The sequence below is a fragment of the Petaurus breviceps genome, unplaced genomic scaffold (genome assembly GCF_028583685.1).
Source record: "Petaurus breviceps papuanus isolate PSGF00001 unplaced genomic scaffold, PetGlider_PUasm1.0 296, whole genome shotgun sequence".
In the NCBI taxonomy this organism is placed as follows: Eukaryota; Metazoa; Chordata; class Mammalia; order Diprotodontia; family Petauridae; genus Petaurus; species Petaurus breviceps.
In genome coordinates, this window is record NW_027186046.1 from 166250 (window position 1) to 187454 (window position 21205).

At 57.3% G+C, this 21205-nt stretch overlaps 4 protein-coding genes across 10 annotated transcripts; 1 reads left to right on the top strand and 3 right to left on the bottom strand.

Moving 5' to 3' along the window:
• The first annotated feature begins 31 nt into the window (after positions 1-31).
• Positions 32-10276, top strand: LENG8 (leukocyte receptor cluster member 8). 2 transcript variants are annotated; one of them, XM_069096724.1, is made up of 11 exons: positions 33-1467; positions 1862-2003; positions 2150-2350; positions 2728-3009; positions 3157-3297; positions 3564-3852; positions 4176-4277; positions 4399-4467; positions 4696-4825; positions 4922-5129; positions 9049-10276. In XM_069096724.1, exons 1-11 carry the CDS (start codon positions 1230-1232, stop codon positions 9209-9211), a joined length of 1965 nt encoding a protein of 654 aa, XP_068952825.1. In that variant the 5' UTR covers positions 33-1229; the 3' UTR covers positions 9212-10276. The 2 variants fall into 2 exon arrangements, with proteins under 2 accessions (XP_068952824.1, XP_068952825.1); XM_069096723.1 differs by lacking the exon at positions 9049-10276 and having other exon boundaries at positions 32-1467; positions 4922-6297.
• Positions 10277-10288: 12 nt separating this feature from the next.
• Positions 10289-12165, bottom strand: LENG9 (leukocyte receptor cluster member 9). Its single transcript, XM_069096728.1, has one exon. The coding sequence runs from the start codon at positions 11860-11862 to the stop codon at positions 10546-10548; it is 1317 nt and encodes a 438-aa protein (XP_068952829.1). The 5' UTR covers positions 11863-12165; the 3' UTR covers positions 10289-10545.
• Positions 12166-12215: 50 nt separating this feature from the next.
• On the bottom strand, positions 12216-13776 carry CDC42EP5 (CDC42 effector protein 5). 2 transcript variants are annotated; one of them, XM_069096735.1, is made up of 3 exons: positions 13640-13776; positions 13407-13501; positions 12216-12906 (listed from the first exon to the last, which is right to left on the bottom strand). In XM_069096735.1, the coding sequence occupies exon 3, from the start codon at positions 12904-12906 to the stop codon at positions 12409-12411; it is 498 nt and encodes a 165-aa protein (XP_068952836.1). In that variant the 5' UTR covers positions 13407-13501; positions 13640-13776; the 3' UTR covers positions 12216-12408. The 2 variants fall into 2 exon arrangements, with proteins under 2 accessions (XP_068952836.1, XP_068952837.1); XM_069096736.1 differs by lacking the exon at positions 13407-13501 and having other exon boundaries at positions 13640-13771.
• Positions 13777-15846: 2070 nt separating this feature from the next.
• Positions 15847-19285, bottom strand: LOC138167764 (platelet glycoprotein VI-like). 5 transcript variants are annotated; one of them, XM_069096731.1, is made up of 7 exons: positions 19173-19285; positions 18759-18794; positions 18294-18581; positions 17615-17899; positions 16981-17025; positions 16498-16548; positions 15847-16206 (listed from the first exon to the last, which is right to left on the bottom strand). In XM_069096731.1, the coding sequence occupies exons 1-7, from the start codon at positions 19204-19206 to the stop codon at positions 16013-16015; spliced, it is 933 nt and encodes a 310-aa protein (XP_068952832.1). In that variant the 5' UTR covers positions 19207-19285; the 3' UTR covers positions 15847-16012. The 5 variants fall into 5 exon arrangements, 4 of the variants coding, with proteins under 4 accessions (XP_068952832.1, XP_068952833.1, XP_068952830.1 ...); XM_069096732.1 differs by lacking the exon at positions 18759-18794; XM_069096729.1 differs by lacking the exon at positions 19173-19285 and having other exon boundaries at positions 18759-19155.
• Positions 19286-21205: the final 1920 nt, after the last annotated feature.

The window sequence follows — 21205 nt, forward strand, 5'->3', positions numbered from 1 at the left end:
AGACCCCTGCAACAACAGCACTGTCCTTCACCAGTGGACAGTATTCACTCTGTCTGCAGGACAGTCTCAGGGCTTCTTAGTGAACAGCCAGGTTCCAGGACTTCTTCAACAAAAGGACTGTCTTTCACCAGTGGACAAATCTGGCAAAATAACATCAAAACAGACAGACAAAGTACCAGCAAAACAGCCATGTCTCCTCAGTCCTTGGCAGCTCAGGGGGCAGGTCTCAAAAGTCCAGGGCAATTCAAAGCGGCCACCAGCAATTCTCTTAGTCTCTCTCCACTGAAGTGCTGCTTCCAAAAAGATCTTCCGCCTCTCTCTTGTCTTTCCAAATCTATGTCACCAGCTCCTCCCAGTTCAGGACTTTCTTTTCACATCAAAAAGTCCATCCCACAGGTGAGATTAACAAGCTCTGGGTTTTAACACAATCAATTTGAAAACCAAGCCAATACAGGGGAATCTTTAATTGCCATTACTATCACACCAGGGTATGTTGGAAGGAGACCTCTTATGTCTGCTTGGAAGCTCTCCGTTGGTATATTGGAGTTATAGATACCCAGCTCCATGTGGTTCTGCCCTTGTCTGTTTTTTTTTGTCTCTGGCCTTTGATTTGCTCATCTGTCAAGTTGGCAAGGCTGAAATTGGTCTCAAGGACCCTTCCTGTTTTGATTAGTGAAACTGGCTATTGGCTCCCTTTCAGTGGTTCTTCTCCCTAACCCCTCGATTTATACTGTCAGCATCAGGTTTCTTAACCATGGAGAAATTTCAGGTGATTGTGAATTGGACAGACAAAAAAAAAAACCCTACACTAATTTTGAATAATTTTCTATGGAAATATAGCATTTTTGTTAGTTACGGATTTTCCCCAAAAAAACCCAAGTTATCTGAGAAAGGAGTCCATAGGCTTTGGCAAGCAGTCAGTAGGGTCCATAAATATTTCCTCTCTTCTCCCCAAGCCAATTGTTTAGAACAGTGAGATCAGACTGAAATAGAAACAGATTTCTGTGGGTCACATGTTAATTTAGGTTAAAAAGAATTAACATTACATTCGACATTTTGTTAAACATTTCCCAACTACCTTTTCATTTTGTTTGAGGCTTCCCTCGTGCTTTTGTGGGCTAAGTGGCTAGGGCCCGGAGTTTGATGTCTGGTTTAGACCATGGCTTTGGCTTTTTAGGTCCACCCTGCAGTGACCACATCTCTTATCTTGCTAGCCTCCAGTTCCTGGCATGGAAGAAACAATGTCCTACCCAACCCCTTCTCAGCAGTTACCAGCAACCCAGCCTCCTCAGCCACCCCCACCCCCCCAGCACACAGGCCATACACTGGGGAACGGGTCTCAGCCGGGGGCCTCCTCTGCTCAGCATGGACAAGGTAGCCCAGTCACTAGTCCGGCCTATGGGCAGCACAGTTACTCAGAACCTGCCAAGCCTAAGAAAGGACAGCAGCTGTGGAACCGCATGAAACGTGAGTTTCTGGGGGCTGTTCTCAGGTCAGTTGGGCTCAGATGGCCCTGGTCAGATCATCACAAGGTCACTCACAGTCAGGAACAGACAATCTCAGCCTATGAGAGTCCCAAGAGTGAAAGTCAAAACGTGGCTTTTGCTTTCAGGGAGCTCCTGGGAGGAGGAAAAGACAAACCCTAGGGTTTCGGATGTACTGACGTCTGTTCCCAGCCCCCTCCAGGAATCGCCTCCTTCCCTCGTAAACCATGGCCAGGGCTTGCTCTTCTTTCTCAAGTGACTTACAGCCTAACGCATCCTCATCCCCTCTCCTCCCTCTCCGCTTTGGGAGTTTTGGAGGTATGTGAGGAAAGAGGCTGCCTTGGCCCTTATTTTTGGCTATTTCCCACCTTTCTCAGAAGCCCCAGGGGCAGGCAGCGTCAAGTTCAACATCCAGAAACGACCCTTTGTGGTCACCAGCCAAAACTTTAGCTCTAGCTCTGAGGGACAACACGGCAGCTTTGGAACCCAGACCAGTTCGGAGAAGTCACAGAGCCACAGGTGACTGCATTCCCCAGCCTGCCTTGGGGCCTCTCAGCCTTTCCAGCCCATCCCCTTCCTGTGAGTGTGGGTGGTTGGGTCAGGACCACACTGAGCTCCACTTATACTTCTTCCTTCTTTTCCTGCGCTGGCCTCCTCTCCTGCAGCATGCCCCAGAATCGGAACTTATCAGGAAAGCCTGAGGATTGGCCCCAGGACATGAAGGAGTATGTCCAGCGCTGCTTCACTGCCTGTGAGTCTGAAGAGGATAAGGACCGAACAGAGAAACTTCTCAAAGAAGTCCTGCAGGCCCGGCTCCAGGATGGCTCAGCCTACACCATCGACTGGAGTCGAGAGCCACTGCCGGGGTCAGTGGGGGGAAGGGGAGGGCAGGAGCCCTGTGCTTGGCTTCCATCTTGACTCCCGCCCTGCTTGGCCCAGCCTCCCTCGTGCCTGAGCTCCCCAGTGTCTCATCTGCAAGCCAGTCCCAGTCCCATTTGTTTATAGTGCCCAGGTTCTTGAGAGGAAAACCCTGCATGAACTGTTGCCCCTGTGGTGCCCCCTCTGAGGCTGTCTCAGCCTTGGTAGGAAGAGGGGGGCATGCTCCCACAGGACCTGGCCCTGGCTGGTCCCAAAGTGATGGCAGTTCTTGTTCATTTCCTAACTTGCTGAAATGGAGGGGATGAGTCCCTGTACCAACAGTCTAGAGCTAAGGTTTGAGGAGAATGACTTTTTCTCCTTTCAGGCTGAGCCGGGACAGCGTGACAGAGAGCCCCAAGAAGAAGCGGTGGGAAGCCTCAGCTGTTCTTCACCCTGCCCGGGGATCTGGGGGAATACCTCGGGGTGGTGGGACTCAACCCCAGCGGGGGGCGGGGGGCACTGGGAGTGCTGGCCGGGGTCGTGGCAGCAGCTTTGCCACCAAATTTGGGAATCGGAATGTGTTCATGAAGGATAACAGCTCCTCGTCAAGCACAGAGTCCCGCTCTCGTTCCTCCTCCCGCTCACCTTCCCGTCATTTCCGCCGCAGGTAATGGGAATGATGTTGGGTGGAAGATTCAGGCCAGATGGGGTCTAGCAGACAAGAACACTTGGTTTTGGTTGGAGATCTGGCCTTGACCTGACCCCACTCCCCCCTCCCTATCTTTTTCCTTCCCTGCCTCATGTTTCCCTCTAGTGATTCACACTCAGACTCTGACAGCTCCTACTCGGGCAATGAGTGTCACCCCGGGGGCCGAAGAAATCCACCACCCAAAGGCCGGGGTGGCCGAGGTGCTCACATGGACCGGGGCCGAGGGCGTGTGCAGCGAGGGAAAAGGTGAGGCCTCTGGTTTCTGTGGGACAGAAGGGGGTAAGCAGGATGTTCCTGAGGCGGGGGGAAGAATCAGGGCCTGAAAAAGGGAGTGGGAGCCAGTGATGTGTTGTGGATAGAAGCCTTGGGCTGCCCCCGCCTCTCCCTCGGCAGCCCCCCCCCCCCCTGAAGTCTCTTGGTGGCTGGGGCTCTTTGCAGATGCTCCTTTGCATCCTCATTGCCCTTATCCAGTAGTTGGCTTGGATGTGTCCAATGGGCCTCCTCTCATACAGGCATGACCTCGCCCCCGCCAAGCGAAGTCGCAAGAAGCCAGCAGCAGCCATGGAGTGCGAGGACCCTGAGCGGGAACTGAAAAGACAGAAGCGGGCAGCCCGATTCCAGCACGGGCATTCCCGGCGCCTCCGCCTGGAGCCTTTGGTGCTACAGATGGGTAGCCTGGATGGTGGAAGCACTGACCCTGACTGGAATGAGCTCAAGATTGTGGGAACCTGTCCCGACATCACCAAACACTACCTCCGGCTCACCTGTGCACCAGACCCCTCCACTGTGAGGCCTGTGACTGTAAGTGGTATTCTCAGGGCCCTTGGCCTTTATGTGACTGAGCTGAGGGAGGAAGCTTGGGTGGGCCCAGTGGGGCCCTGGGGTGGCCCAGGGCAGCCCTCTCCTCAAAGTAGACAGCCCTGGTTGGGCAGCAGAGGAGCACCCAGAGCTAAACGCTGTCCTGATGCTGGGGCATGATTGACTTGTCACAATTCTCTTTGTGGGTACTCTCCATCGCCCCCCAGTCCCCAAGCCTAACCTTGAATCTGCTGTGTAGGTGGGGAGCCCTCAGGGTTACAGCTAGTATTTTCCTCAAGCCTGAGCTCAGAATCGTCTCCTTTCAGGTATTAAAGAAGTCACTGTCCATGGTGAAGTGTCACTGGAAGGAGAAGCAGGACTATGCCTTTGCCTGTGAACAGATGAAGTCCATTCGCCAGGACCTGACAGTGAGTCTTGTGGCCCAGGCCAGGCAGGGGCGGGGTGGGGGGCCAAGGGGAACCAAGAGGGGCCGAAAGCCCAGGGGTCAGGGAGCCGGAACAGTCATGCCTGGAATGTGTCCTTTCTCAGGTACAGGGTGTCCGAACAGAGTTCACGGTAGAGGTGTATGAAACGCATGCGCGCATTGCCCTGGAGAAGGTGAGAAAGGCCCAGGCCAGAACCGGTCCTTGCTGCCCCTTAGCCCTGGTTATCTGGTCACCTGACTTCTTGCCCATCTTCTCACCTGCCTCACCGCGGCACCACCACATCCTCCCCAGCCCTTGTTCACCTTGCTGGCAGTGCCCTCCATCTTCCCTATGCCTGTCCTCCCGTCCCGTGAGCCTCTCACCATGGCTGGTGCTTCAGCTGTCTTCCTCATCCCTTCAGGGTGACCATGAAGAGTTTAACCAGTGCCAGACACAGCTGAAGTCACTGTATGCAGAGAACTTGCCCGGCAATGTAGGGGAGTTTACAGCGTACCGCATCCTCTACTACATGTTCACCAAGAACTCAGGGGGTAAGCTCAGGGGGGCAAGTGTGTGTGTGGGGGGGGGCGGGGAACGATTCCTCTAGGAGAGGCGGGGGGCACTCACTCCTTCTCCTCTTCCTTTAGACATCACCACAGAACTGGCTTATTTGACTCGCGAGCTGAAGGCAGACCCCTGTGTCACCCATGCCCTAGCACTCCGGGCAGCCTGGGCTCTGGGCAACTACCACCGTTTCTTCCAGCTCTACCGGAATGCGCCCTGCATGTCTGGCTACCTTGTGGACAAGTTTGCTGACAGGGAACGGAAGGCTGCTCTCAAGGCCATGATTAAAACGTATGTGAGGGCCGCCCAGTCCCCCCACATCCTCATTGCTGTGCCTGCCCCCTCCCATCTGCCTATTCTTCATCTTGCCCCCCTCCCTCCTCACTGGCTGGCCCCCCCCTCCCCGCGTTCCTCTCCCTGTGGCACCCTTCTGGTCTCATTTCCCCGGCTCATCCTTCATCCTTCCACTGGCTCCTTGGCATCTGCCACTTCAGTCCTTTTGTCTCTTGTCTGCCTCTCAGCCCCCACCCTTTCCTCTTGTTCCTTCTAAAGCCTCTATTCACATGTGTCTGTTGTACACTGTTTTGGAGTTAGTTTAGAAGCATCATTAAGCAGTCACTAGACTGAGTCACAAATAGGCCCAGGATCTGGTTGGGGGGTGTCCCCCAGCCTGACAGTCTCAGACTTCAGAAGGTCCTCACTAGCCATCTAGTCCAGCCCAGACTCCCAGAAGAATCCCCTTTGTTGTGTCCCTGAAAACTGGTGGTGCTGCTTCAGCCTCCAAGAGGGCTCAGGATGCTGCTGTACAGTCATGGTTTTTCCTGCCCTTCAGCCTTAGGGGGCCTCTTGGCAGCTTTTCCCCCTGGCTCCCAGGCCTCCCTCCTGGGACAAACCTTGGAGTCCTTGCAGCTCTCACACCCTGCCCGAGACATCTGCATTGCAGGGCAGACCCCCCCTGGTCTAACTCGTCCTCCCGGGTCCCCCCCCAGGCAGCTCCTTCCAGTGTGGCTTCCAGAAGTGCACACAGGACTCTCCAGGTGGGGGCTGCGCAGGTGGAGCCCGGGCCTCCTTGTTGCTGGATGTTGTACCCCAGATGGCATGTGTAGTGCTGGCTCCTGTGGCATGGGAAGGCCCCAGACTGGCTTCATTATGTGGAGCCTGGGGGGAAGTGATTGCCTTCCTCCTCTTCTTACATTTGGCCTATGTGATGGGCTCTCAGAAGTCATCCAGCATGTGACTGCTGTGCCCAGATTTGTGGTGGCTGCACTAGTCATTGGCCATCTCTGTGTCTGCCTTTATTTAGTCAAGTCATTGACAGAGTACCTGGGGCTGTGCTAAAGATGGGCAGGGTGGGGCACATTGCAAGCGAATGTCAGTGGCCTTGAGTTCAAATTTCACTCCAGTTTGCTATTTGTGTGACCTTGAACAAGTTTACTGACGTTAAAAACAAACATAGAAAGACTAGACCAGATGGTCTCTGAGCTCCTTGCTAAGGAAGTCTCAGTGTACTTGAACCTTCCAAAGTGATGCCGAGCTAGCCATTTGCAGTTAGGTGGGCGTTCTCAGCAGACGGACTCTCTTCTAACCCACATCTTCGTCCACTTGTCTGTCAAATGCTTTGTTAAAGTCTAGGGAAACTAGCTGGATGTTTCCCTGATCGTCCAGATTAGCTCTGCCCAGAAGGGAGAGGTCAGTGGGACCTGATCTCTTTGAGGGGAAGCTGCCTGTGCTGGCTCTGCTGCCCTCTCCAGCCTGCCCATCCCGCTGGCATGTGCTCTTGGCTCGGCCCCAACGCCTTGCTTGTGGCACCCGCAGATGTTGTTTCTGTGGGTCGGGGCCTTGGCCTTCTCCAGGACACTTAGTCATGTGTCTGGGCTCCAAGGGCCCTCTCAGCTCCCTTGCCCGAGCCCCAGAGGAGCTCTGCCCCCTTGTGTGCCCACGCCTCCCAGCAGTCAGCCTGACCCGCTTGTGCCCTCCCGACCTCTTCTGCCTGACATGCTCCCCTGGCTTGTCTGTCGTCCTCTCCCCCTTGGCGTGACTAGCCTGCTACTTCCTGTCCATCTCTACACACTTGTTCTTGCTCTCATATCCTCCATGTGGAATTTCTGGCACGTTCAAGACTTGCCAGAATCCAGCCCTCAGGCCTGGAGATGGGAGGGAAGGAAGCATGCACTTAATGAGCACCTACTGTGTGCTAAGCACCTTTCAGCTCTATCTCATTTGGTTCTCACAATATTCCTTAGAGGAAGATGCTGTTTTTCCCAAATTCTACACCTGGAGAAACTGAGGCAGAGGTGAAGTGCTGTGCCTAGGGTCATACAGCTAGTGAAGTGTCTGAGGCTGCTCTCTGACCGCTGACCTGGGGCTCTGTGCACTCTGATGCCCCCTAGCTGGCTATGCAGAAACTTAGGGCTTGAGGCCCTCTGTTATGTCTAGGCAACCCTCTAGAAGTGGAAGGCCTTTTTTCATGTGGGCTGAGGCAGATCTTGCCATGTCATCTGCACAGGCTAATTCAGGCAGCCCCTTTTTCTCTCCCGTCTTCAGTCTCCCTCAGACTGTGCCACCTTTCCTGGCCAGTTTCCCCTGCAGAATTTTAGACCGTTGGGTCCTCATGATCCTTTGTTTGATGCCTTGGAAAACTCCCCACACTTGGGTGACCCATGAGGCTGGGCCTGGCTGCCCCAAAGGGCCCTTTCCCCCCAATTCTGGCCCAGAAGCAGGGGGTCTTAGTGGCTCTGCCCTTGTGAGAGAGCCCCCTAGTGCCAATGGGCAGCTGCACTGCTCCCTATCCTCCCTTGTCTAGGTTCTGTGCAGGATCTCTAGAGTCTGCTCTGAGGAAACTTCTTCAGGGTGGTTCTGAGCTTTGAATTCTCACACTTCTTTCACAAATACCTCCTAGCTGATGCTATCCTGACTTGCTTCCCTTTAACTGCCGTCTGGTGGCATTTTCTGGTCGTGGGGTTCTTCCCCGCTAGTGTCCTGGGTGTTGAGGTTCCATTGGGCTCCTTGCATCCTTGTTCTTGAGCTTGGGACCTCCCTCAACAGGTTTTGGGAGGGGATGGCCTTATAGACTGGCTCTGCTCTCCCCTTTGTGGTGGTCTTCGTGGATAGTCTCATCATACTTGGGATATCTAGCAAGAGCTATGTGCCTGGTGGTTTTCCCTCCTAGCTTTTCAGTCTGAAGAAAGAAAGCCCTTTTGCTTGCCAAAAGCCAGGAAGATACTTTCCTGTTGGCAGCGCCCAGGCTGACCCGTGGCCTCGACCCACACACCAGCCTGTACAGAAGGAACACTGCAAGATCTGGCTGGAAAATGAAATTGTCTCCACCAAGTTTTCGCACCAGTGGGTGGTTTCCTTGGGAAGTCAGAATTGTAGGACTTAGAACCAGGGGAATCTCCTGGGAACATCTAGTCTGATGCCCTGGTTTTACCAGTGAGATGCCCGGGACCCTCAGGGAAGGGAGTCTCCAGGATCCTTGAAGGAGCTGAGCACAGATTTGAACCCAGGTCTTGTGACTTGGAAGCTGGCTCTTAGACCCTGCTCCAGGGCCAGGTAGCCCAGCTAGTGTGTGGAGGGTGGCGCCGAGGCCACAGCAGGGGAGAGGGACAGGGCTGGCCGAGGCTCCTCCATGGAGCTGCTCTTCCACCTTCTCAGTCTGGGGCCTTCTCTGGGGCTTCTCAGCCCTTCGATGTGCGCCGGCTGTTTCTGTTGCTTCTTGTGAGTGAGCGTGGGTGCTCTACTCTGTGGCTGGCTGGCTGGTTAGTTGTTTGTGCTGTGCATGTGTGTGTGTACACGTCCATCCCTGTGCGTACTGCTCGCACGTCCCTGAGCCTTCAGCTTCCTCTTGCTCTCTCCTGCCCTGGAGGCAGCTTGTTTCTCTCTCCCTCTGTCTTCCTCCCAGCTCCACAGCCAGAGCTGTGCCCCTTCTCTAAGGGCCGGGAGCCTTGGACTCCTGGCTCCTTAGCTCTCTGCCCTTGTCTTTGCCCCCTCACTTTCCCCCACCTCCCCGCTCAGGTAAGTGGGAACAGAGGGTGCAGGGGTGGTGTTGGCAGTGGCTTCTGGAGCCTTCCTTCTGCTCTGGGGGGTGGGCATTTGGGGGCCCCTCAGCTGGGCTCAGGGTGGGGTGGGTGAGGATGACCTGTTTCCTGCGGGTCCCCAGGCCTGGTGTCTTCCCCCCGCCCTTCATCCATGTCTCCTCTTGTCTCCATAGCTTCCGCCCGGCGCTGCCCGTCTCCTTCGTGCAGGGGGAGCTGGCCTTCGAGGGCGAGGCCGCCTGCCGAGCCTTTCTGGCCCCCTTGGGCCTGGGCTACATGGGGCCCGACAACACCAGCATCGACTGCCGGCTCAGCGTGGCGCAGCTGCCCACCTTTTGAGCACCTGCAGGGGGTGGGGTGGGGCTGGGAATTAGGAAGGACAAGAAGGGGCTGGTGGAGGTCCCTCACTTCCCCCCCCCCCATCAGCGTTTACTGGTTTAAACTGGTTTCTTTGAGCCACAGACTGGGATGTACATATGGGAGAGGCCTGGCTGGAGCCTTTGCCTCCACTCTCCCCGCCTTTGAAACCCCAGGGATTTTGTACAGAGAATTTTTCTACGTTTTTATTTTCTTGTGTAGGCCTCAGGTGGGGAATGGGGAGGGTTTGGAGAGTGGGTGGTGGGTCGGGGTCTGTAGGTCTGTCTGCCCTGATCTCTCACCCCCCCCACTAACGCTCTCTCAGTGTTTTCTCTCTTTCTCTCCTGAGCTCGTCCCAGGCGCCCGGCCGGTGCCCCATGCCCCCCCACGCAGGAGGGGGCTGGGGGGAAGAAGGAAGAGGGGGTGCCTTCAGCCAGCCCTGGGGGATGATGATCCTCCCCCCATCCTCCGCCCTGCTCTCACCCCCCACCTTGAAGAGACTCTTGCTGCCCTTTCCCCTGAAGGGGAGGGCTTCATCTTGTCTGGGGCTGGGGGGAGTTACTTCAGACTGTACCACTACCCCCCCCCACCCCGAAACGCTGCTGCAGCCAAGAGGACGTCACCACGAATGCCAAGTCACCGCCGTGGGAGCTGCCGGGACCACAAGTCTGATGCATCTCAAGTTGTATTAAGTTGTCTCCATGTCTTACTCCGTCCCCCTCCTTTCCTCCCTTCCCAGTGTCTGTTTTGATTTTTCCCCCCATCCCCCTCTCTTTTTACCCTCCCCCCTTCTGGTTCTGCACAGGTAAAAAGGTCATCCCTCCTTTCTCCCTTCTTCTTGCCTCCATGGGTCACCAGGTCGCATCATTTCTTCCTTTGATATTTTATTTTTAAATTATTTTCCCTTCCCCCCTTTCTTTTCAGCCCTCCCTTCTCCCCCCTCCTTTTCTACCATGTAACTCAATAATGTGCAATGAGATCGAAAACAGCTGGACTGTCAGGCTGCCTCTTCTTTCCAGATGTTCCTGTTTCCTCTGACCCTCCCCCTTCCTCCCCACCATCCCTCCCCACCTCCCTTCCTCCCTCCCTCCCTTCTTCCCTGCAACCAAGGAGTGCTGAGCACGGTTTGGAAAAAAATAAGAGAAAGTTAATTAAAGAAAAGAGAGAGAGAGAGAATGAACAGACAACTTTGTGGATCTTGTTTCTTTTTCCCCCCTTCCCTTACCTCAGTGGGTACTCCCTAGGTATCCCCTGCTGCCACTGGGGTTTGTTTTGAGGTTGGGGGTGCTCTCCTTTGGGGCTGATAGGGCTAGGTGCTAGCTGAGAGCCCTGGGCTGGGTCGAGGGGCCTAGGGGGACCTGGGCTAATACGGAATAGCAGCCCCCAACCCCTTGCAACGCCCCCACAGAGCACAGCTGAAACCCTTCCACAGATTGGCTGCCCAGCTCTGCTCCTTCCTCACCCTCTGGCAGGGACAAGTGCCCAGGGGTCCCTCTTGGCAGTTTGGCCAAGGTGAGGTGAGGACCCATCTCCTCCCAAGAGGGCTCCAGGACCTGAAGCCCTTCCGCCTTCAGCCCCTGTGTCAGGGTTTGAGCCAAACTCTGGAGGTCAGGGCTCGGGGCAGAGTAGATCACTCTGTGCTCCAGGCAGGCCAGGTTCCGGAAATGAACCGCCGTTGGGTAGTGGAAGCTGGGCGCTCTGGCAAGGCATCGGAGTGCCTGGGCAGCCGCAGCCGCCTGCCCCGGGCCTGCCAGGCGCAGTAAGACCAAAGTGAGGTGGAGAGCCTCAGGGCCCACCAGGCTGCTGCCCAAGGAGGCCTCTGCTTCAACCAGGCGAGCCTGGGCCCTGGCCACAGCCCGCCGGAGCTCCGGGTCCGTTATCATTATGGCCACGAAGTGTGTGGGGCGGAGTCCCTGGCGGGCTTCAGGACTGCCCTTGGGCTCCAGCTCTGGCTCTGCGCGGCCGTCGGGGGGCCTTCCCCTGGCATCTAAGCTGCTGCTTCCCGGCAGGTCCTCCTCCCTGGGGACGCTGGGCTCGGTCCCCGGCAGGCCCTCTTTCCCCGGGGCGCTGGGCTCCGTCCCCCGCAGATCCTCCTCCCCCGGGGCGCTGGGCTCCGTCCCCCGCAGATCCTCCTCCCTCGGCAGGTCCCCCTCCTCCCCACCCGGGGCTCCGGCTGCGGCCAGCCGGTCCAGAATGGTGATGCCGCGGCCCTCGGCCGAGCCGAAGACGAGATCGGTGCGGGAGGCGCGGTCCCATACGAGGCGGCCGCGGTGCCGGAAGTAGCGGATGCGGTGCTGGGGCACGGCCAGCACCCCGGGGCCGAGCGCAGCCAGCTCCTCGTCCCAGCAGAAGGCGGTGAAGGGCTCCTCCTGCACGCCGCTGAAGCGGTCCAGGTAGCCCACGGAGAAGTCGGCAGCGTTCAGGTGCGGGTCCCAGCGGATGCGGTCGATCACCGCCTGGGCCGTCTTCATGGACGGCTTCTTGCCCTCGGGCTGCGAGGGCGGCCCCGGCAGAGGCTCCGCCGGACCTCGGGCTCCGGCTCCGGGGTGAGGGAGCCGGCAGCGGGCCCCGAAGTGGCAGCGCCCCTCCAGGTAGAAGCGGCAGATCGGCGCCGGGGCCCCCTCCTCCGCCATGCCGGCGTCCGGGGGGCAGAGGGCTTGCTCCAGGTACCCAGACGTCTGTCCGCTCTTCCGGCCTCGCCGGTCACGCCCCCTCGGTCTGTTGGCCAAGGGTGAGGCTCTTAAAGGGGCTGGCTCCGCGGAGGCCGGCTCCCGCGGTCCTAGCCCAGCCCAGCCCTGCCCTGCCCTCCCCGGTGGCCCGCGTAGGGGTGGAGATACGGCTCTAAGAAGGGCGGCTCCTAAAGCCCTCCCTATAGGAACCGCAGAGGTTGTGGGCCTGATTAACTCGGGGCTGAGGAGTAGAGGCAACAGCTGAGCCCGCACCCCCTGTACCTGCCAGAAATACTGACGCCCAAGCAGCTGAAACAAGTGGTTGATATTTCTTTATAGATAAAGATTTTGGAGGGGGGTGTGGGGGTGATGGCTAGGCATGGAGGGGGAGGGAAGGAAGGAGGTTGCTATACAGGGGGCATCATATAAAAACTTATGGTAGGAGGCAACACCAAGGTTCAGGACCCTGGCCGGGGTCCGGGGAGACACGGCCAGCTGCTGTGGGTCCCTCTACAGACCGATAACTTCATCCAGGTCCTCCTCGGAGCCGAAGTCCGGCTGCGAGGTGAGCAGCCCACCGTTGGGGGCACTCGGGGCAGCTTCTGCGTCTGCCAGGGCCCCCCGATCCATCACCCCTAGCACCTCCTCTAGGAGGGAGGGCCCCAGATCCAGGTGAAAGGACAGAAAAGGATCCCCAGCGGCCGACCGGGACTCGGACTGGCTTTCGGGGGGCCGTGGGGGCTGGGGAGCAGTGGGGGGTGGCAGGGCTGGACGCGCTGGGGATGGGGCAGCGGAGGGGGCTGGGGAAGGGCCTGGGGAAGGGCCAGGGGACGGGCTGGGTCCCCCACCCCCGCCGCCGTGGCGGCTCAGGAAGGACGTGTCCCCAAAGGCATCGCCCCCACGTCCCACATGCATGGTGTGCCGAAAGTCACCCAGGGGAGCTGAGATGGCGTCTCGGTCCAAACGCTTTTTGGGCAGGGCTGGGCCCAATTGTTTCAGGATGGGCATCTGGGAGAAGAGAGGCTCGGGTCAGCACTGGGCGGGGGGAGGGGGGTGAGGGAGGTGGGGCAGGAAAGGTCCCATCTCTCCTGAGTCAGGCTTCCCTGAAACCCTAGGCTGAGACCTCCCCTGCTCATCTCCAATGGGAGAACGAGAGGGTTCCCTTGGAGTGCCTGGCTCCCCTGGGAGTCCCTTTTCTCTCCCCCTCCCCCTTGGGCAGCTTCTCTACTTCCTCCAGCTGCCTCACCTCAATATCCTCCTCCTTCTCCACGTGTCCCTGGGTCACCCCCTCCCCCTACAAACATCCCAGTCCCTCCCAGGCGGAAATCACACCCACCTGGATCCCGCTGGACTGGTTCTCCAGTTCCAGGAGAGGGCTGGGGGGTGGGGAGCCTATTCTAATCTGAGCACCCTCTTCAACGTCCCTACCCTATTTCTCTCACCCTACCCCCGCCCACGTGGCTTCTTTGCCCAGGGGCTGGGCCCATCCATCCCACTGTCCCCCTTACTCTTTAGGTTCTCAGTCCTGGCCAGCTCCACTCTGCTGGGGCTTGGCCCCTTTGAGTTCGACACCAATTCTTCCTCAAGCACCCCTTCCTTTCACCTGGCAAAGGGAGAGCCAGTAGGGGCCTCAGGGAGCCAGGCGTCTGAACCCCCAGCCCTTTCTCCACTCTGGGACCCTGGCATCCAGCCTACCAGCCACCACCCCTTCAGGGATCCAGGCATCTGAGTCCCATCCTACCTGGCCAGGCCCAGCAGAAGGTCAGCCCCAGTTTGAGGGGGCCATGGTGTAAAGGGAGGCAGGAGCGGGGAGCCGAGGATCAGGAGCCGACGCCCAGTCTGGCCCCTCTCGGGGTTGGGAGGGTTAAGTCCCTGGCCCCTCCTCCCCATCCCTCCCTCTGTCAGCCCCAAAAGTTTGGCTCTGGGATTTAAAGGGCCAGCTGTCCAGGAATTCCCCTCCAGGGTGCTGGACCGCCCTCTGATTAGGGATTAGGGCAAGGGGGAGGAGGCTGGAATTTCTCTAGGGGTTTAGGAGCTAAAGGAAGCTTTGAGCTGCTCGTGGAGATGCTACAGAGCCCCTCGGACTTGCCCCTCCCCCCACTGTGCCCCCACTGCTCTGCTTCCTGGCCTGGAATTTCCTGGAGCCTGGGTTGGGAAAGAGTAATGGCTTCCAGATTCTGATGGTGGGGGATGGGGGTGGTACTAGACAGGATGGAGTGGAAGGAAGAGGAGAAGGGACCCAGAGTCAGAGGGGAGACAGCTGAGGGTCCTTCCAGGGCCAGGAGCACAGGTCTCCTGAGCTTTCCTGCATCTGCCAGCCAAGGCCTCCCTCCTGGGAGCCTTGGAGAATGAGGGGCAGCAGTCAGTCCCAAGATCCTTTCCTCACCCTTCCATTTCCATCCTCCTCCCCAGGAAGTCCGACTGCTTCCCTGAGGGATCACCCAGGATCTGCTCCCTACCCTCAGGCTCCAGCTTGAGAAGCTCTGCCCCTCACCCACCCACTCCCTCATCACCAGGGTGGTCCCTAGACAAGTGGCCCCTCACATTCTCTGCCTCAGAGGGGTCCCCAGGGTCCTTGCCAGCTCGAAGTGCTGTCTTCTTCTCCTTGTACAGGTTCTCTTTCTTCTTTTTGTCCCTCTGGGGCCTGACACAGGGAGCCTGGGGTCCACTTTGGGGGAGACTTGCTCATTCACTGGGACATCAGAGGAAATGATGAGTTGGGGCTGTTGGGCTGGAGGGGAGAACCTGTCTTGGACTCTCCTTTCCCTGAGCTCACCAGATGGTGGCAGATCCCTGGGGTGGACTGGAGAATGCCCAAGTCAGAGATGGGACTCAGGAATCCCACTTTCTCCCAACACAAGCCAAAGGGACAAGCCTTAGTCATCATTTGGTCCCATACCTCCTTTACTTGAGAAAGAAGAAAGCTGTGTGGAGGAGACACTTACGGAGTAGAGTCAGAACCCCCAGGTCAAGCTCACTGGAGCTAGGAGGGTCCTCAACATCCCGCCTCTGACAGAGCAGACAAGCAAGGTCGGGTCCCATGGTGACCGGGCACATCTAGCACCCAGAGCCTGGCTCCTACCCCCTTCATGTTGGGCCTAGATCTTGCACTATGCTATGGACCAACGGGAACAAGCATTTTGAAGTCTCTTCTGAGTCAGGCTTGGTGTTGGGGATACAAAAGCAAGAAAGAGGAAAGGTCTGGGGACCCAAGGGTCCTTTCTGGCTGCTGGGCTGCTTTTTTCAGCTTGTCCCTGTGGCCACTAACTGGGTGGCCTTCCCTTCTCAGTTTCCTCATTTGTGAGACAGGGATGAGCCCTCCCCCTCCTGCCTAGGCAGGACGACCGTCATTCCAGCCTTCAAGTTAATGGAGATGGACGGGAGCTGTTATCAGCTCAGTTCTCCTGTTGGATGTGTTGGCTGGGGGAGGGGGAAGAAAGGAGGGAGGAAGAGCCCCCCTCCCCCTAGAGTCTAGAGAGCTGGATTCCGGCTCAGGTCAGGGAGGGCTGCCTGGAGGAGGTGAGTCCTGAAGGATGGGGAAAGGATGCAGCATGGCTTTGGGTGGGATGTCCAGTCAGAAGCAGAGGGCTGGGTCATGGCGGCTTAACTGGGAGAGGGAAGAAGGAGCCTGAGGACCCCTGGAAGGTGTAGAGGAGGGGTCTGGACAAGACTGGATTCTGCCTCCAGCTCTATAACCTTGAGCAAGAGTCTTGCCCTCCCTCAGTAAGAGAAGGGTGTGCAGAGGGGTCTAAGTGCCCAGTTAGCATTGACTTGGAAACTCCATTGAAATGTTAGGTGGAGGCTCCCTGTGGCGATAGTTCTGTGCTTTTGCTGGAGCTGAGAAGCTCTTCTTAGCCCCTGGTCCTTGAGGAGCCTCAGATCCAGATGTGGACAGATGGATGGATAGATGGATAGATGGATGGATGGACGGATGGATAGACAAAGGGGTTACCAACATTTCTCTGTACTTTATGAAGCTGAGACCAGATAGGTTTCCTAGACACACCTTCCTCTGCCCCATGCCTTTAGGCAGCCCCTTGGGATTCCCTGAGACACCTTCCCCTTACCTCCCGCCCCCAAATCAGTCTCTTAGATCAGTGGTATGGGACTAGAATCATTGGGGAGGCAATCCCTTCTCCTGTGGAACTGTTGGGCCAGGGGCCTGGAAAGGGGCCCCTGAAAGCAGGTGGAATTCTGCTCTCCAGGCTTGCCAGGCTTCAGCCAGAAATCCCCCCAGCGCAACCACTATCAATCCAGCCAGGACCAATCGGACAAGATTGGACACAGTATAATCCTGGGAGGGGGGACCTGTAGGGAAAAGGCTATTATTGGCTGGGGACTGAAGGATGGAGTTTTTGAGACACAGCTTGGCACTTAGGCTCTGTGCTTGAATGGAATCTCTGGCTTAGGGGTCCCCCTTTAGCTCAATAAGCTGTCTGAGACCCAGGTACGTTGAGGCAGCTGGCGCAAGGGAACATCTCCCTTGGAAGCCAGCCTCTTGGATCCTCCCAGTTTCCTGGGCATGGGGACTCTGAGTCAGAAGGGAGGCAGGGATGGGGAAATGTGGAAGTCTCCTCCCTCCAGAGGTGGCTAGCTCACCTGTTGGGATGTCCAACTTCTCTGGGGAAATGTGGGGGGATGTGGGAGCTCCTGGGAACGGGGAAGAGAAAAGTGGGAGGGTTAGGGGCTGGCCAAGCTCACTATGTCTGCCCTGAGTCCTCTTCCCCCCACAGCCTGAGTACCCTTCCTTCTGCCCGTCATCAGAGGGAACCCAGAAGTTCAATTTGGATGGCTCCAGAGATCACTGAGTCTAAGCCCCTTATTTATACAGATGAGAAAATTAAGCCCCGGAGAGGAAGGCCGGAAAGTTGGATGTCCTGAGAGCAGAGCCATGTGCTCAGATGCCTCTCTCAGGGACCACCCAGACCCTTCTCCATTCCTTTTCATTTTCCCAGGGACAGCCCTGGCCCTGAGCCCCACCTTCCTGCCCCCCCATAAGGGCAGCTGGCTAGTGAGACTTAGGGGGACAGATGCCCACCTTGGGGAGCCTTTGGCCTGGAACTTGGAGATCCCCTTACTCACCGGCTGGAGTATTTGACTTTGTTGGGGAGAGGGTTTGAGGGATTCCTAGGAATAGGGAAAGTAAAAGGTGTCTTTCTTCTCTGTCTTATGTCCCCTGTTTCTTTTCTTCCCCAGCCCTGCTGATCCAGAGCCAGAAGAGACCACAGAGAACAGAGCTGGTTGGAAGCTAGCGCCCCCCCCCCCTCCTGTTTTACAGATGTCCCAGAACAGTTAAGGGGCATGCCACCAAATTGCCAGCCAGCAAGTGGCTGGAGCCAAATTCGGACCCAAGTTTGCTTCCAAAGCCAGGGCTCTTTCCACTCCACCACACTGCCTCCCACCAGTCCCAAGCCTCTCTGCTCTCAGCTCAGCTCAACTCATAGAAGCCACAATGAACTCAGTGTTCAGGAAGCTTGCCAGCCTTGGGCAGGAAGCCATTCTACCCATTCTGGGACTCAAGGATCTCTGTCTCTGTCTCAGATCCCCCCGGGGGCCAAGTCACTTCTCATATTCTCTGGCTCAGAGGGGTCTCCTGGGTCTTTTCCAGCTCTAAATTCTGTCTTCTTTCCCCTTGTTGACTTTTTGGCCTCTGCTGGGGTGGGGGCCTAGATCCAGTAGGGGAGAGCTGAGGACTGCTGGGCTGGGGATCCTTTACCTTTGACCCTGAGCTCCAGGGGTTCACTGGGGGCTGTCCACAGGTAGGGGAAGTCACTGTCAAAGCCATAGCATTGGTAGGTGCCTTTGTGGCTGCTGGTCACCTCAGGGATGGGAAAGTGGACAGGAGGCCTCCCTTCCTGAGTCCTCCAGATGCCCGTTCTGCCCTCCTTGGTTATAGCAAACATATTAAAGCCAAACCGGGAGCTGCAGGAGAACGTCACATTCTCCCCAGAAGACACTTCGGTGCCGGGCAGGATGGAGAAGGAGGGTTTGTCATACAAGTCTGGGAAGGAGGAGGCAGAATGTTACAGGGGAGCTCCTGCTCCTGGAAAATTATGTTGGTATGTACAGGTGTCTGTGTGCATTTGCCCAGGCTCAGTCTTCTTTCTCTGACTCCCACTTCTGGTCCCACCCCCCCAGGCTCCCCCCACCTCTGGCCCCTCTCCCTACTGCCCTTGGGCTCCCCCCACCTCTGGCCTGGTCCCCTGTTCTCCCTAGGCTCCCCCCACCTCTGGCCTGGCTCCCTGCTGCCCTTGGGCTCCCCTCATCTCTGGCCTGGCCCCCTGCTTTCCCTGGGCTCCCCCCACCTCTGGCCCCTCTCCCTGCTGCCCCAGACCCTCCTTCCCCCACCTCCCCCAGGTTTCAGGGCTTGGTCGTCTCAGCAGATCTCCCCTCACCTGTCACCACCAGCTCCAGCTGGTTGCTGGGCTGTGACCAGTAGCTCCCATTCCTGTAGGAGCACCTGTACCGGCCTGCAGCATCGGCCAAGGCACCACCCAGGGGAAACCGCGCCCCGGCTTCTGGCCGCGGGAGGCCAGGCTGGTCCTTATAGTCACTGGGGGAGTCTAGGTGCTCCAGGCGGTACATCTCAACTCCAGAGGGACCTTGGCACCACAGGATAATGTCTGTGCCCCAGGCAACCATGGAGCGAGGCTTTGCCCAGAGGATGGGCTTGGAGAGCAGGACTGGAAGAGAGTGACTTCAGAGCTCCAGGGCTGCGGCCGCCCCCACTCGTCCCCATCCACCCCCCCCCTTCCTAGCCCTGGCCACCCTCCCTGGCTCCTTCTGGGGATGGGGCTGGCATGGCCAGGGGAGCATCTGTCTGTGCTGATCAGGGAGGGACTGGGGCCAAGGGGGCTCACCTGTATGCACTGGCATCCCCAGGCTCAGACAAAGCCCTGCGGGAGAGCATCTGGTGAGACAGACAAATCTCCCTCTAAGAGATGAGGGGCCTGTGCCCTTGGCTCTGACTCCTGGGCTGCTCAGGGCCTCCAGGAGTCGAGAAAGATTTGCTGGAAGGGACCTTAAGATCATGGATTCTGACCTCTAATTTCAGAGGGGGAAACTGATGTTCAGAGCAGGAGAGTGATTTGCTCACAGCGGTGCAGCTGGTCTGAGCAATCCCAGCTCCCTGCTCAGCCTGCCCCCTTGGGGTCTCCCAGCTCCCTCCCTTTCAGCCTGCCCTCTTGGGGTCTCCCAGCCCCCTCCCCCTCAGCCTGCCCACTTGGGGTCTCCCTTCCTCCATCAGGAGCCTCTCCCACTCTCTTAGGACTCACCAAAGGAAAGTAAGGTGGGGAGAGAAGAACCCATGGTCCTGGCCAGGGCCTCCAGGGAGGTGGGAGGACAGATGGATCCTTGCTTCCTCACACCCTAAAGAGACTTGGCAAGTGGGGCCCTGGGTGAGGGAGGTCCTAATCATTTGGTCTGCTTTGGGAGGGGGAGTATTTATCTCCCTGTTCAGCATTCTGCTGCTTCCTCCTGGGATGACCATGAACTTCCTCCTCGGATGTGGCAGGTCTGCCCAAGAAGCTGGGATGGTCTCTGAGCCTTTCCCCAAGCACTGCCTGCCTGCAGTCTTGTGAGTTGGGACCTAGGCTAGACAGCAGCAAGTCTGAGGAATGGTCCTGGTCGCTGTGTCACCGTGGCAAAGCCTTCTTGGCTTGTGGCCTCAGTTTCCTCCTAGGCACTAAATGTCTGAGGCCCCTTTTGGATCTGGAAGTCTATGATTTTCTTTGCTTGATTCTTTTTTCCTTTTTCTTGGGCTTCTTATCCCCACCCCCAACTTCTAAATGGACCTGCCCTCCTCTTCTTTCTCTCCCTCCTTCTCTTCCCTCCTTTCTCCTCCCTCCTTCTCTTCCCCTCCCCTCCTTCTCCTTCCTTCCCCTCCACTGTTCTCCTCTCCCTTTCTCTCACCCCTCCTCTTTCCATTCCCTCCTGTCCCCTTCCTTTGCTCATTTTCCCCCTGGCCCTTCTCCCTTCCCCTCCTAGTCTCTTCCTCCATCCCCCCCATCTTCTCCTATGCCTCTGTCCCCTCCTGTCCCTGGCTGCTGTGGCCTCTCTGACTCATGTCTCCACAGATCAGTGGATCTTACCTAGAAAGGGTCCTGTCTTACAGGAGGCTTAGGAATGATTGTCTACTTCTGTCGTCTGACAGTCAGGGCTCCTTAGGCTGGGCTAGGGAAGCACATCCCTCAGAGTCATGCCCTGAGTCGGGGCAGAGTTCAGGGCTCAGTTGGCCCAATATTAGTATAATCACAGACGCTGGGGAGGGGGCCAGGAGGGCGGGGGGTGTTGGAACCAGAAGACATCTCAGGGATCACCACTGAGACCCAGAGAGGGGAAGGGAATGACTGAGGGTGCCTCTGTAGTAAAGACAAGGCAGACCCCTGGATTCCCTTGTGGGCCGTCCCTGCCTTGGGGGCCCTGCGGCCCCATCCTGCCTTAAGTAAAGCTCTGCTCCGTTCCACAAACAGAGCTCAGTATGTGCTTCCTGTGGGGTGGGGGGCAGAGATGACCCACCGTCTGCCCTGGCCTGGTGTCCAGGAAGCTGCTACTGGTTCTCCCTCCATTTTTAGTCCCTACTGGCTGAGGCCTTGTCTGCATGACCCCTCTACCCCCTGGCCCTTGCTTGGGCAGACCTCCCACACCCCCACCCTCTCCAGAGTCGGCCCCAACCCAGGTCTCAAACATCTGCACAAACCCACCATGCTGGATCTTGAGGCAGGCGCCAACTTGCGTCAGCCCTCTCATCAGCACCCTGCCCCGTCATGCTTGGCATTGGGCCACACCTAGGCCTATATAATTATAGTCTAGGTGTGTCGAATCACCCCCTCCCCCCCAGGTGAGATTGAAGATTGTCCCAGAAGAGGATCCTCATGGCCTCCAGCTCTTATGGTGTCCTAGGGGGAGCCCAGGGATGGGTGGTGCAGCTGCCTACCCCTCTTGCCTTGAGTCCTCACCTGTATGATTCCCATTCACTCAAAACAAGTTACAAAAAACACTACTGACTCTTAAACAGGATACTAATGTAAATTAATGTATTAATATCGACATTGGTACATAATGAGCCAGAAAAAGCAGGAATGTTCTAATTACAATGATCCACCTAGAAACCTTTGTCATACTTTTTAGGCAACACACAGCATCTTTGGGGGAGAAGAGTCACATTCAGAAATCTAGTAGAGGCCTATGAGTGGGGAAGCCTGTGCACCCATCGTGACTCAGAGCTCTGGACCCCTGGCCCTGTTTCCATCTGCTCCATGCATCACCTACTGGGAGGGGGAGACCCTCGGGGTTTCTGGTCAAAAGT

Excerpts from the sequence above, each read along its gene's own strand:
- LENG8 (XM_069096723.1), top strand. The coding sequence starts at position 1,230 with ATGGAAGAAACAATGTCCTACCCAACCCCTTCTCAGCAGTTACCAGCA. Across the intron at positions 3,298-3,563 it reads CGTGTGCAGCGAGGGAAAAG|GCATGACCTCGCCCCCGCCA; the intron begins GTGAGGCCTCTG and ends CCTCTCATACAG. Across the intron at positions 4,826-4,921 it reads GTTCACCAAGAACTCAGGGG|ACATCACCACAGAACTGGCT; the intron begins GTAAGCTCAGGG and ends CTCTTCCTTTAG.
- LENG9 (XM_069096728.1), bottom strand. The coding sequence starts at position 11,862 with ATGGCGGAGGAGGGGGCCCCGGCGCCGATCTGCCGCTTCTACCTGGAG.
- CDC42EP5 (XM_069096735.1), bottom strand. The coding sequence starts at position 12,906 with ATGCCCATCCTGAAACAATTGGGCCCAGCCCTGCCCAAAAAGCGTTTG.
- LOC138167764 (XM_069096729.1), bottom strand. The coding sequence starts at position 18,930 with ATGATCTTAAGGTCCCTTCCAGCAAATCTTTCTCGACTCCTGGAGGCC. Across the intron at positions 17,900-18,293 it reads GCTGGAGCTGGTGGTGACAG|ACTTGTATGACAAACCCTCC; the intron begins GTGAGGGGAGAT and ends CCTCCTTCCCAG. Across the intron at positions 16,207-16,497 it reads GAAGTTGGACATCCCAACAG|GTCCCCCCTCCCAGGATTAT; the intron begins GTGAGCTAGCCA and ends TTTTCCCTACAG.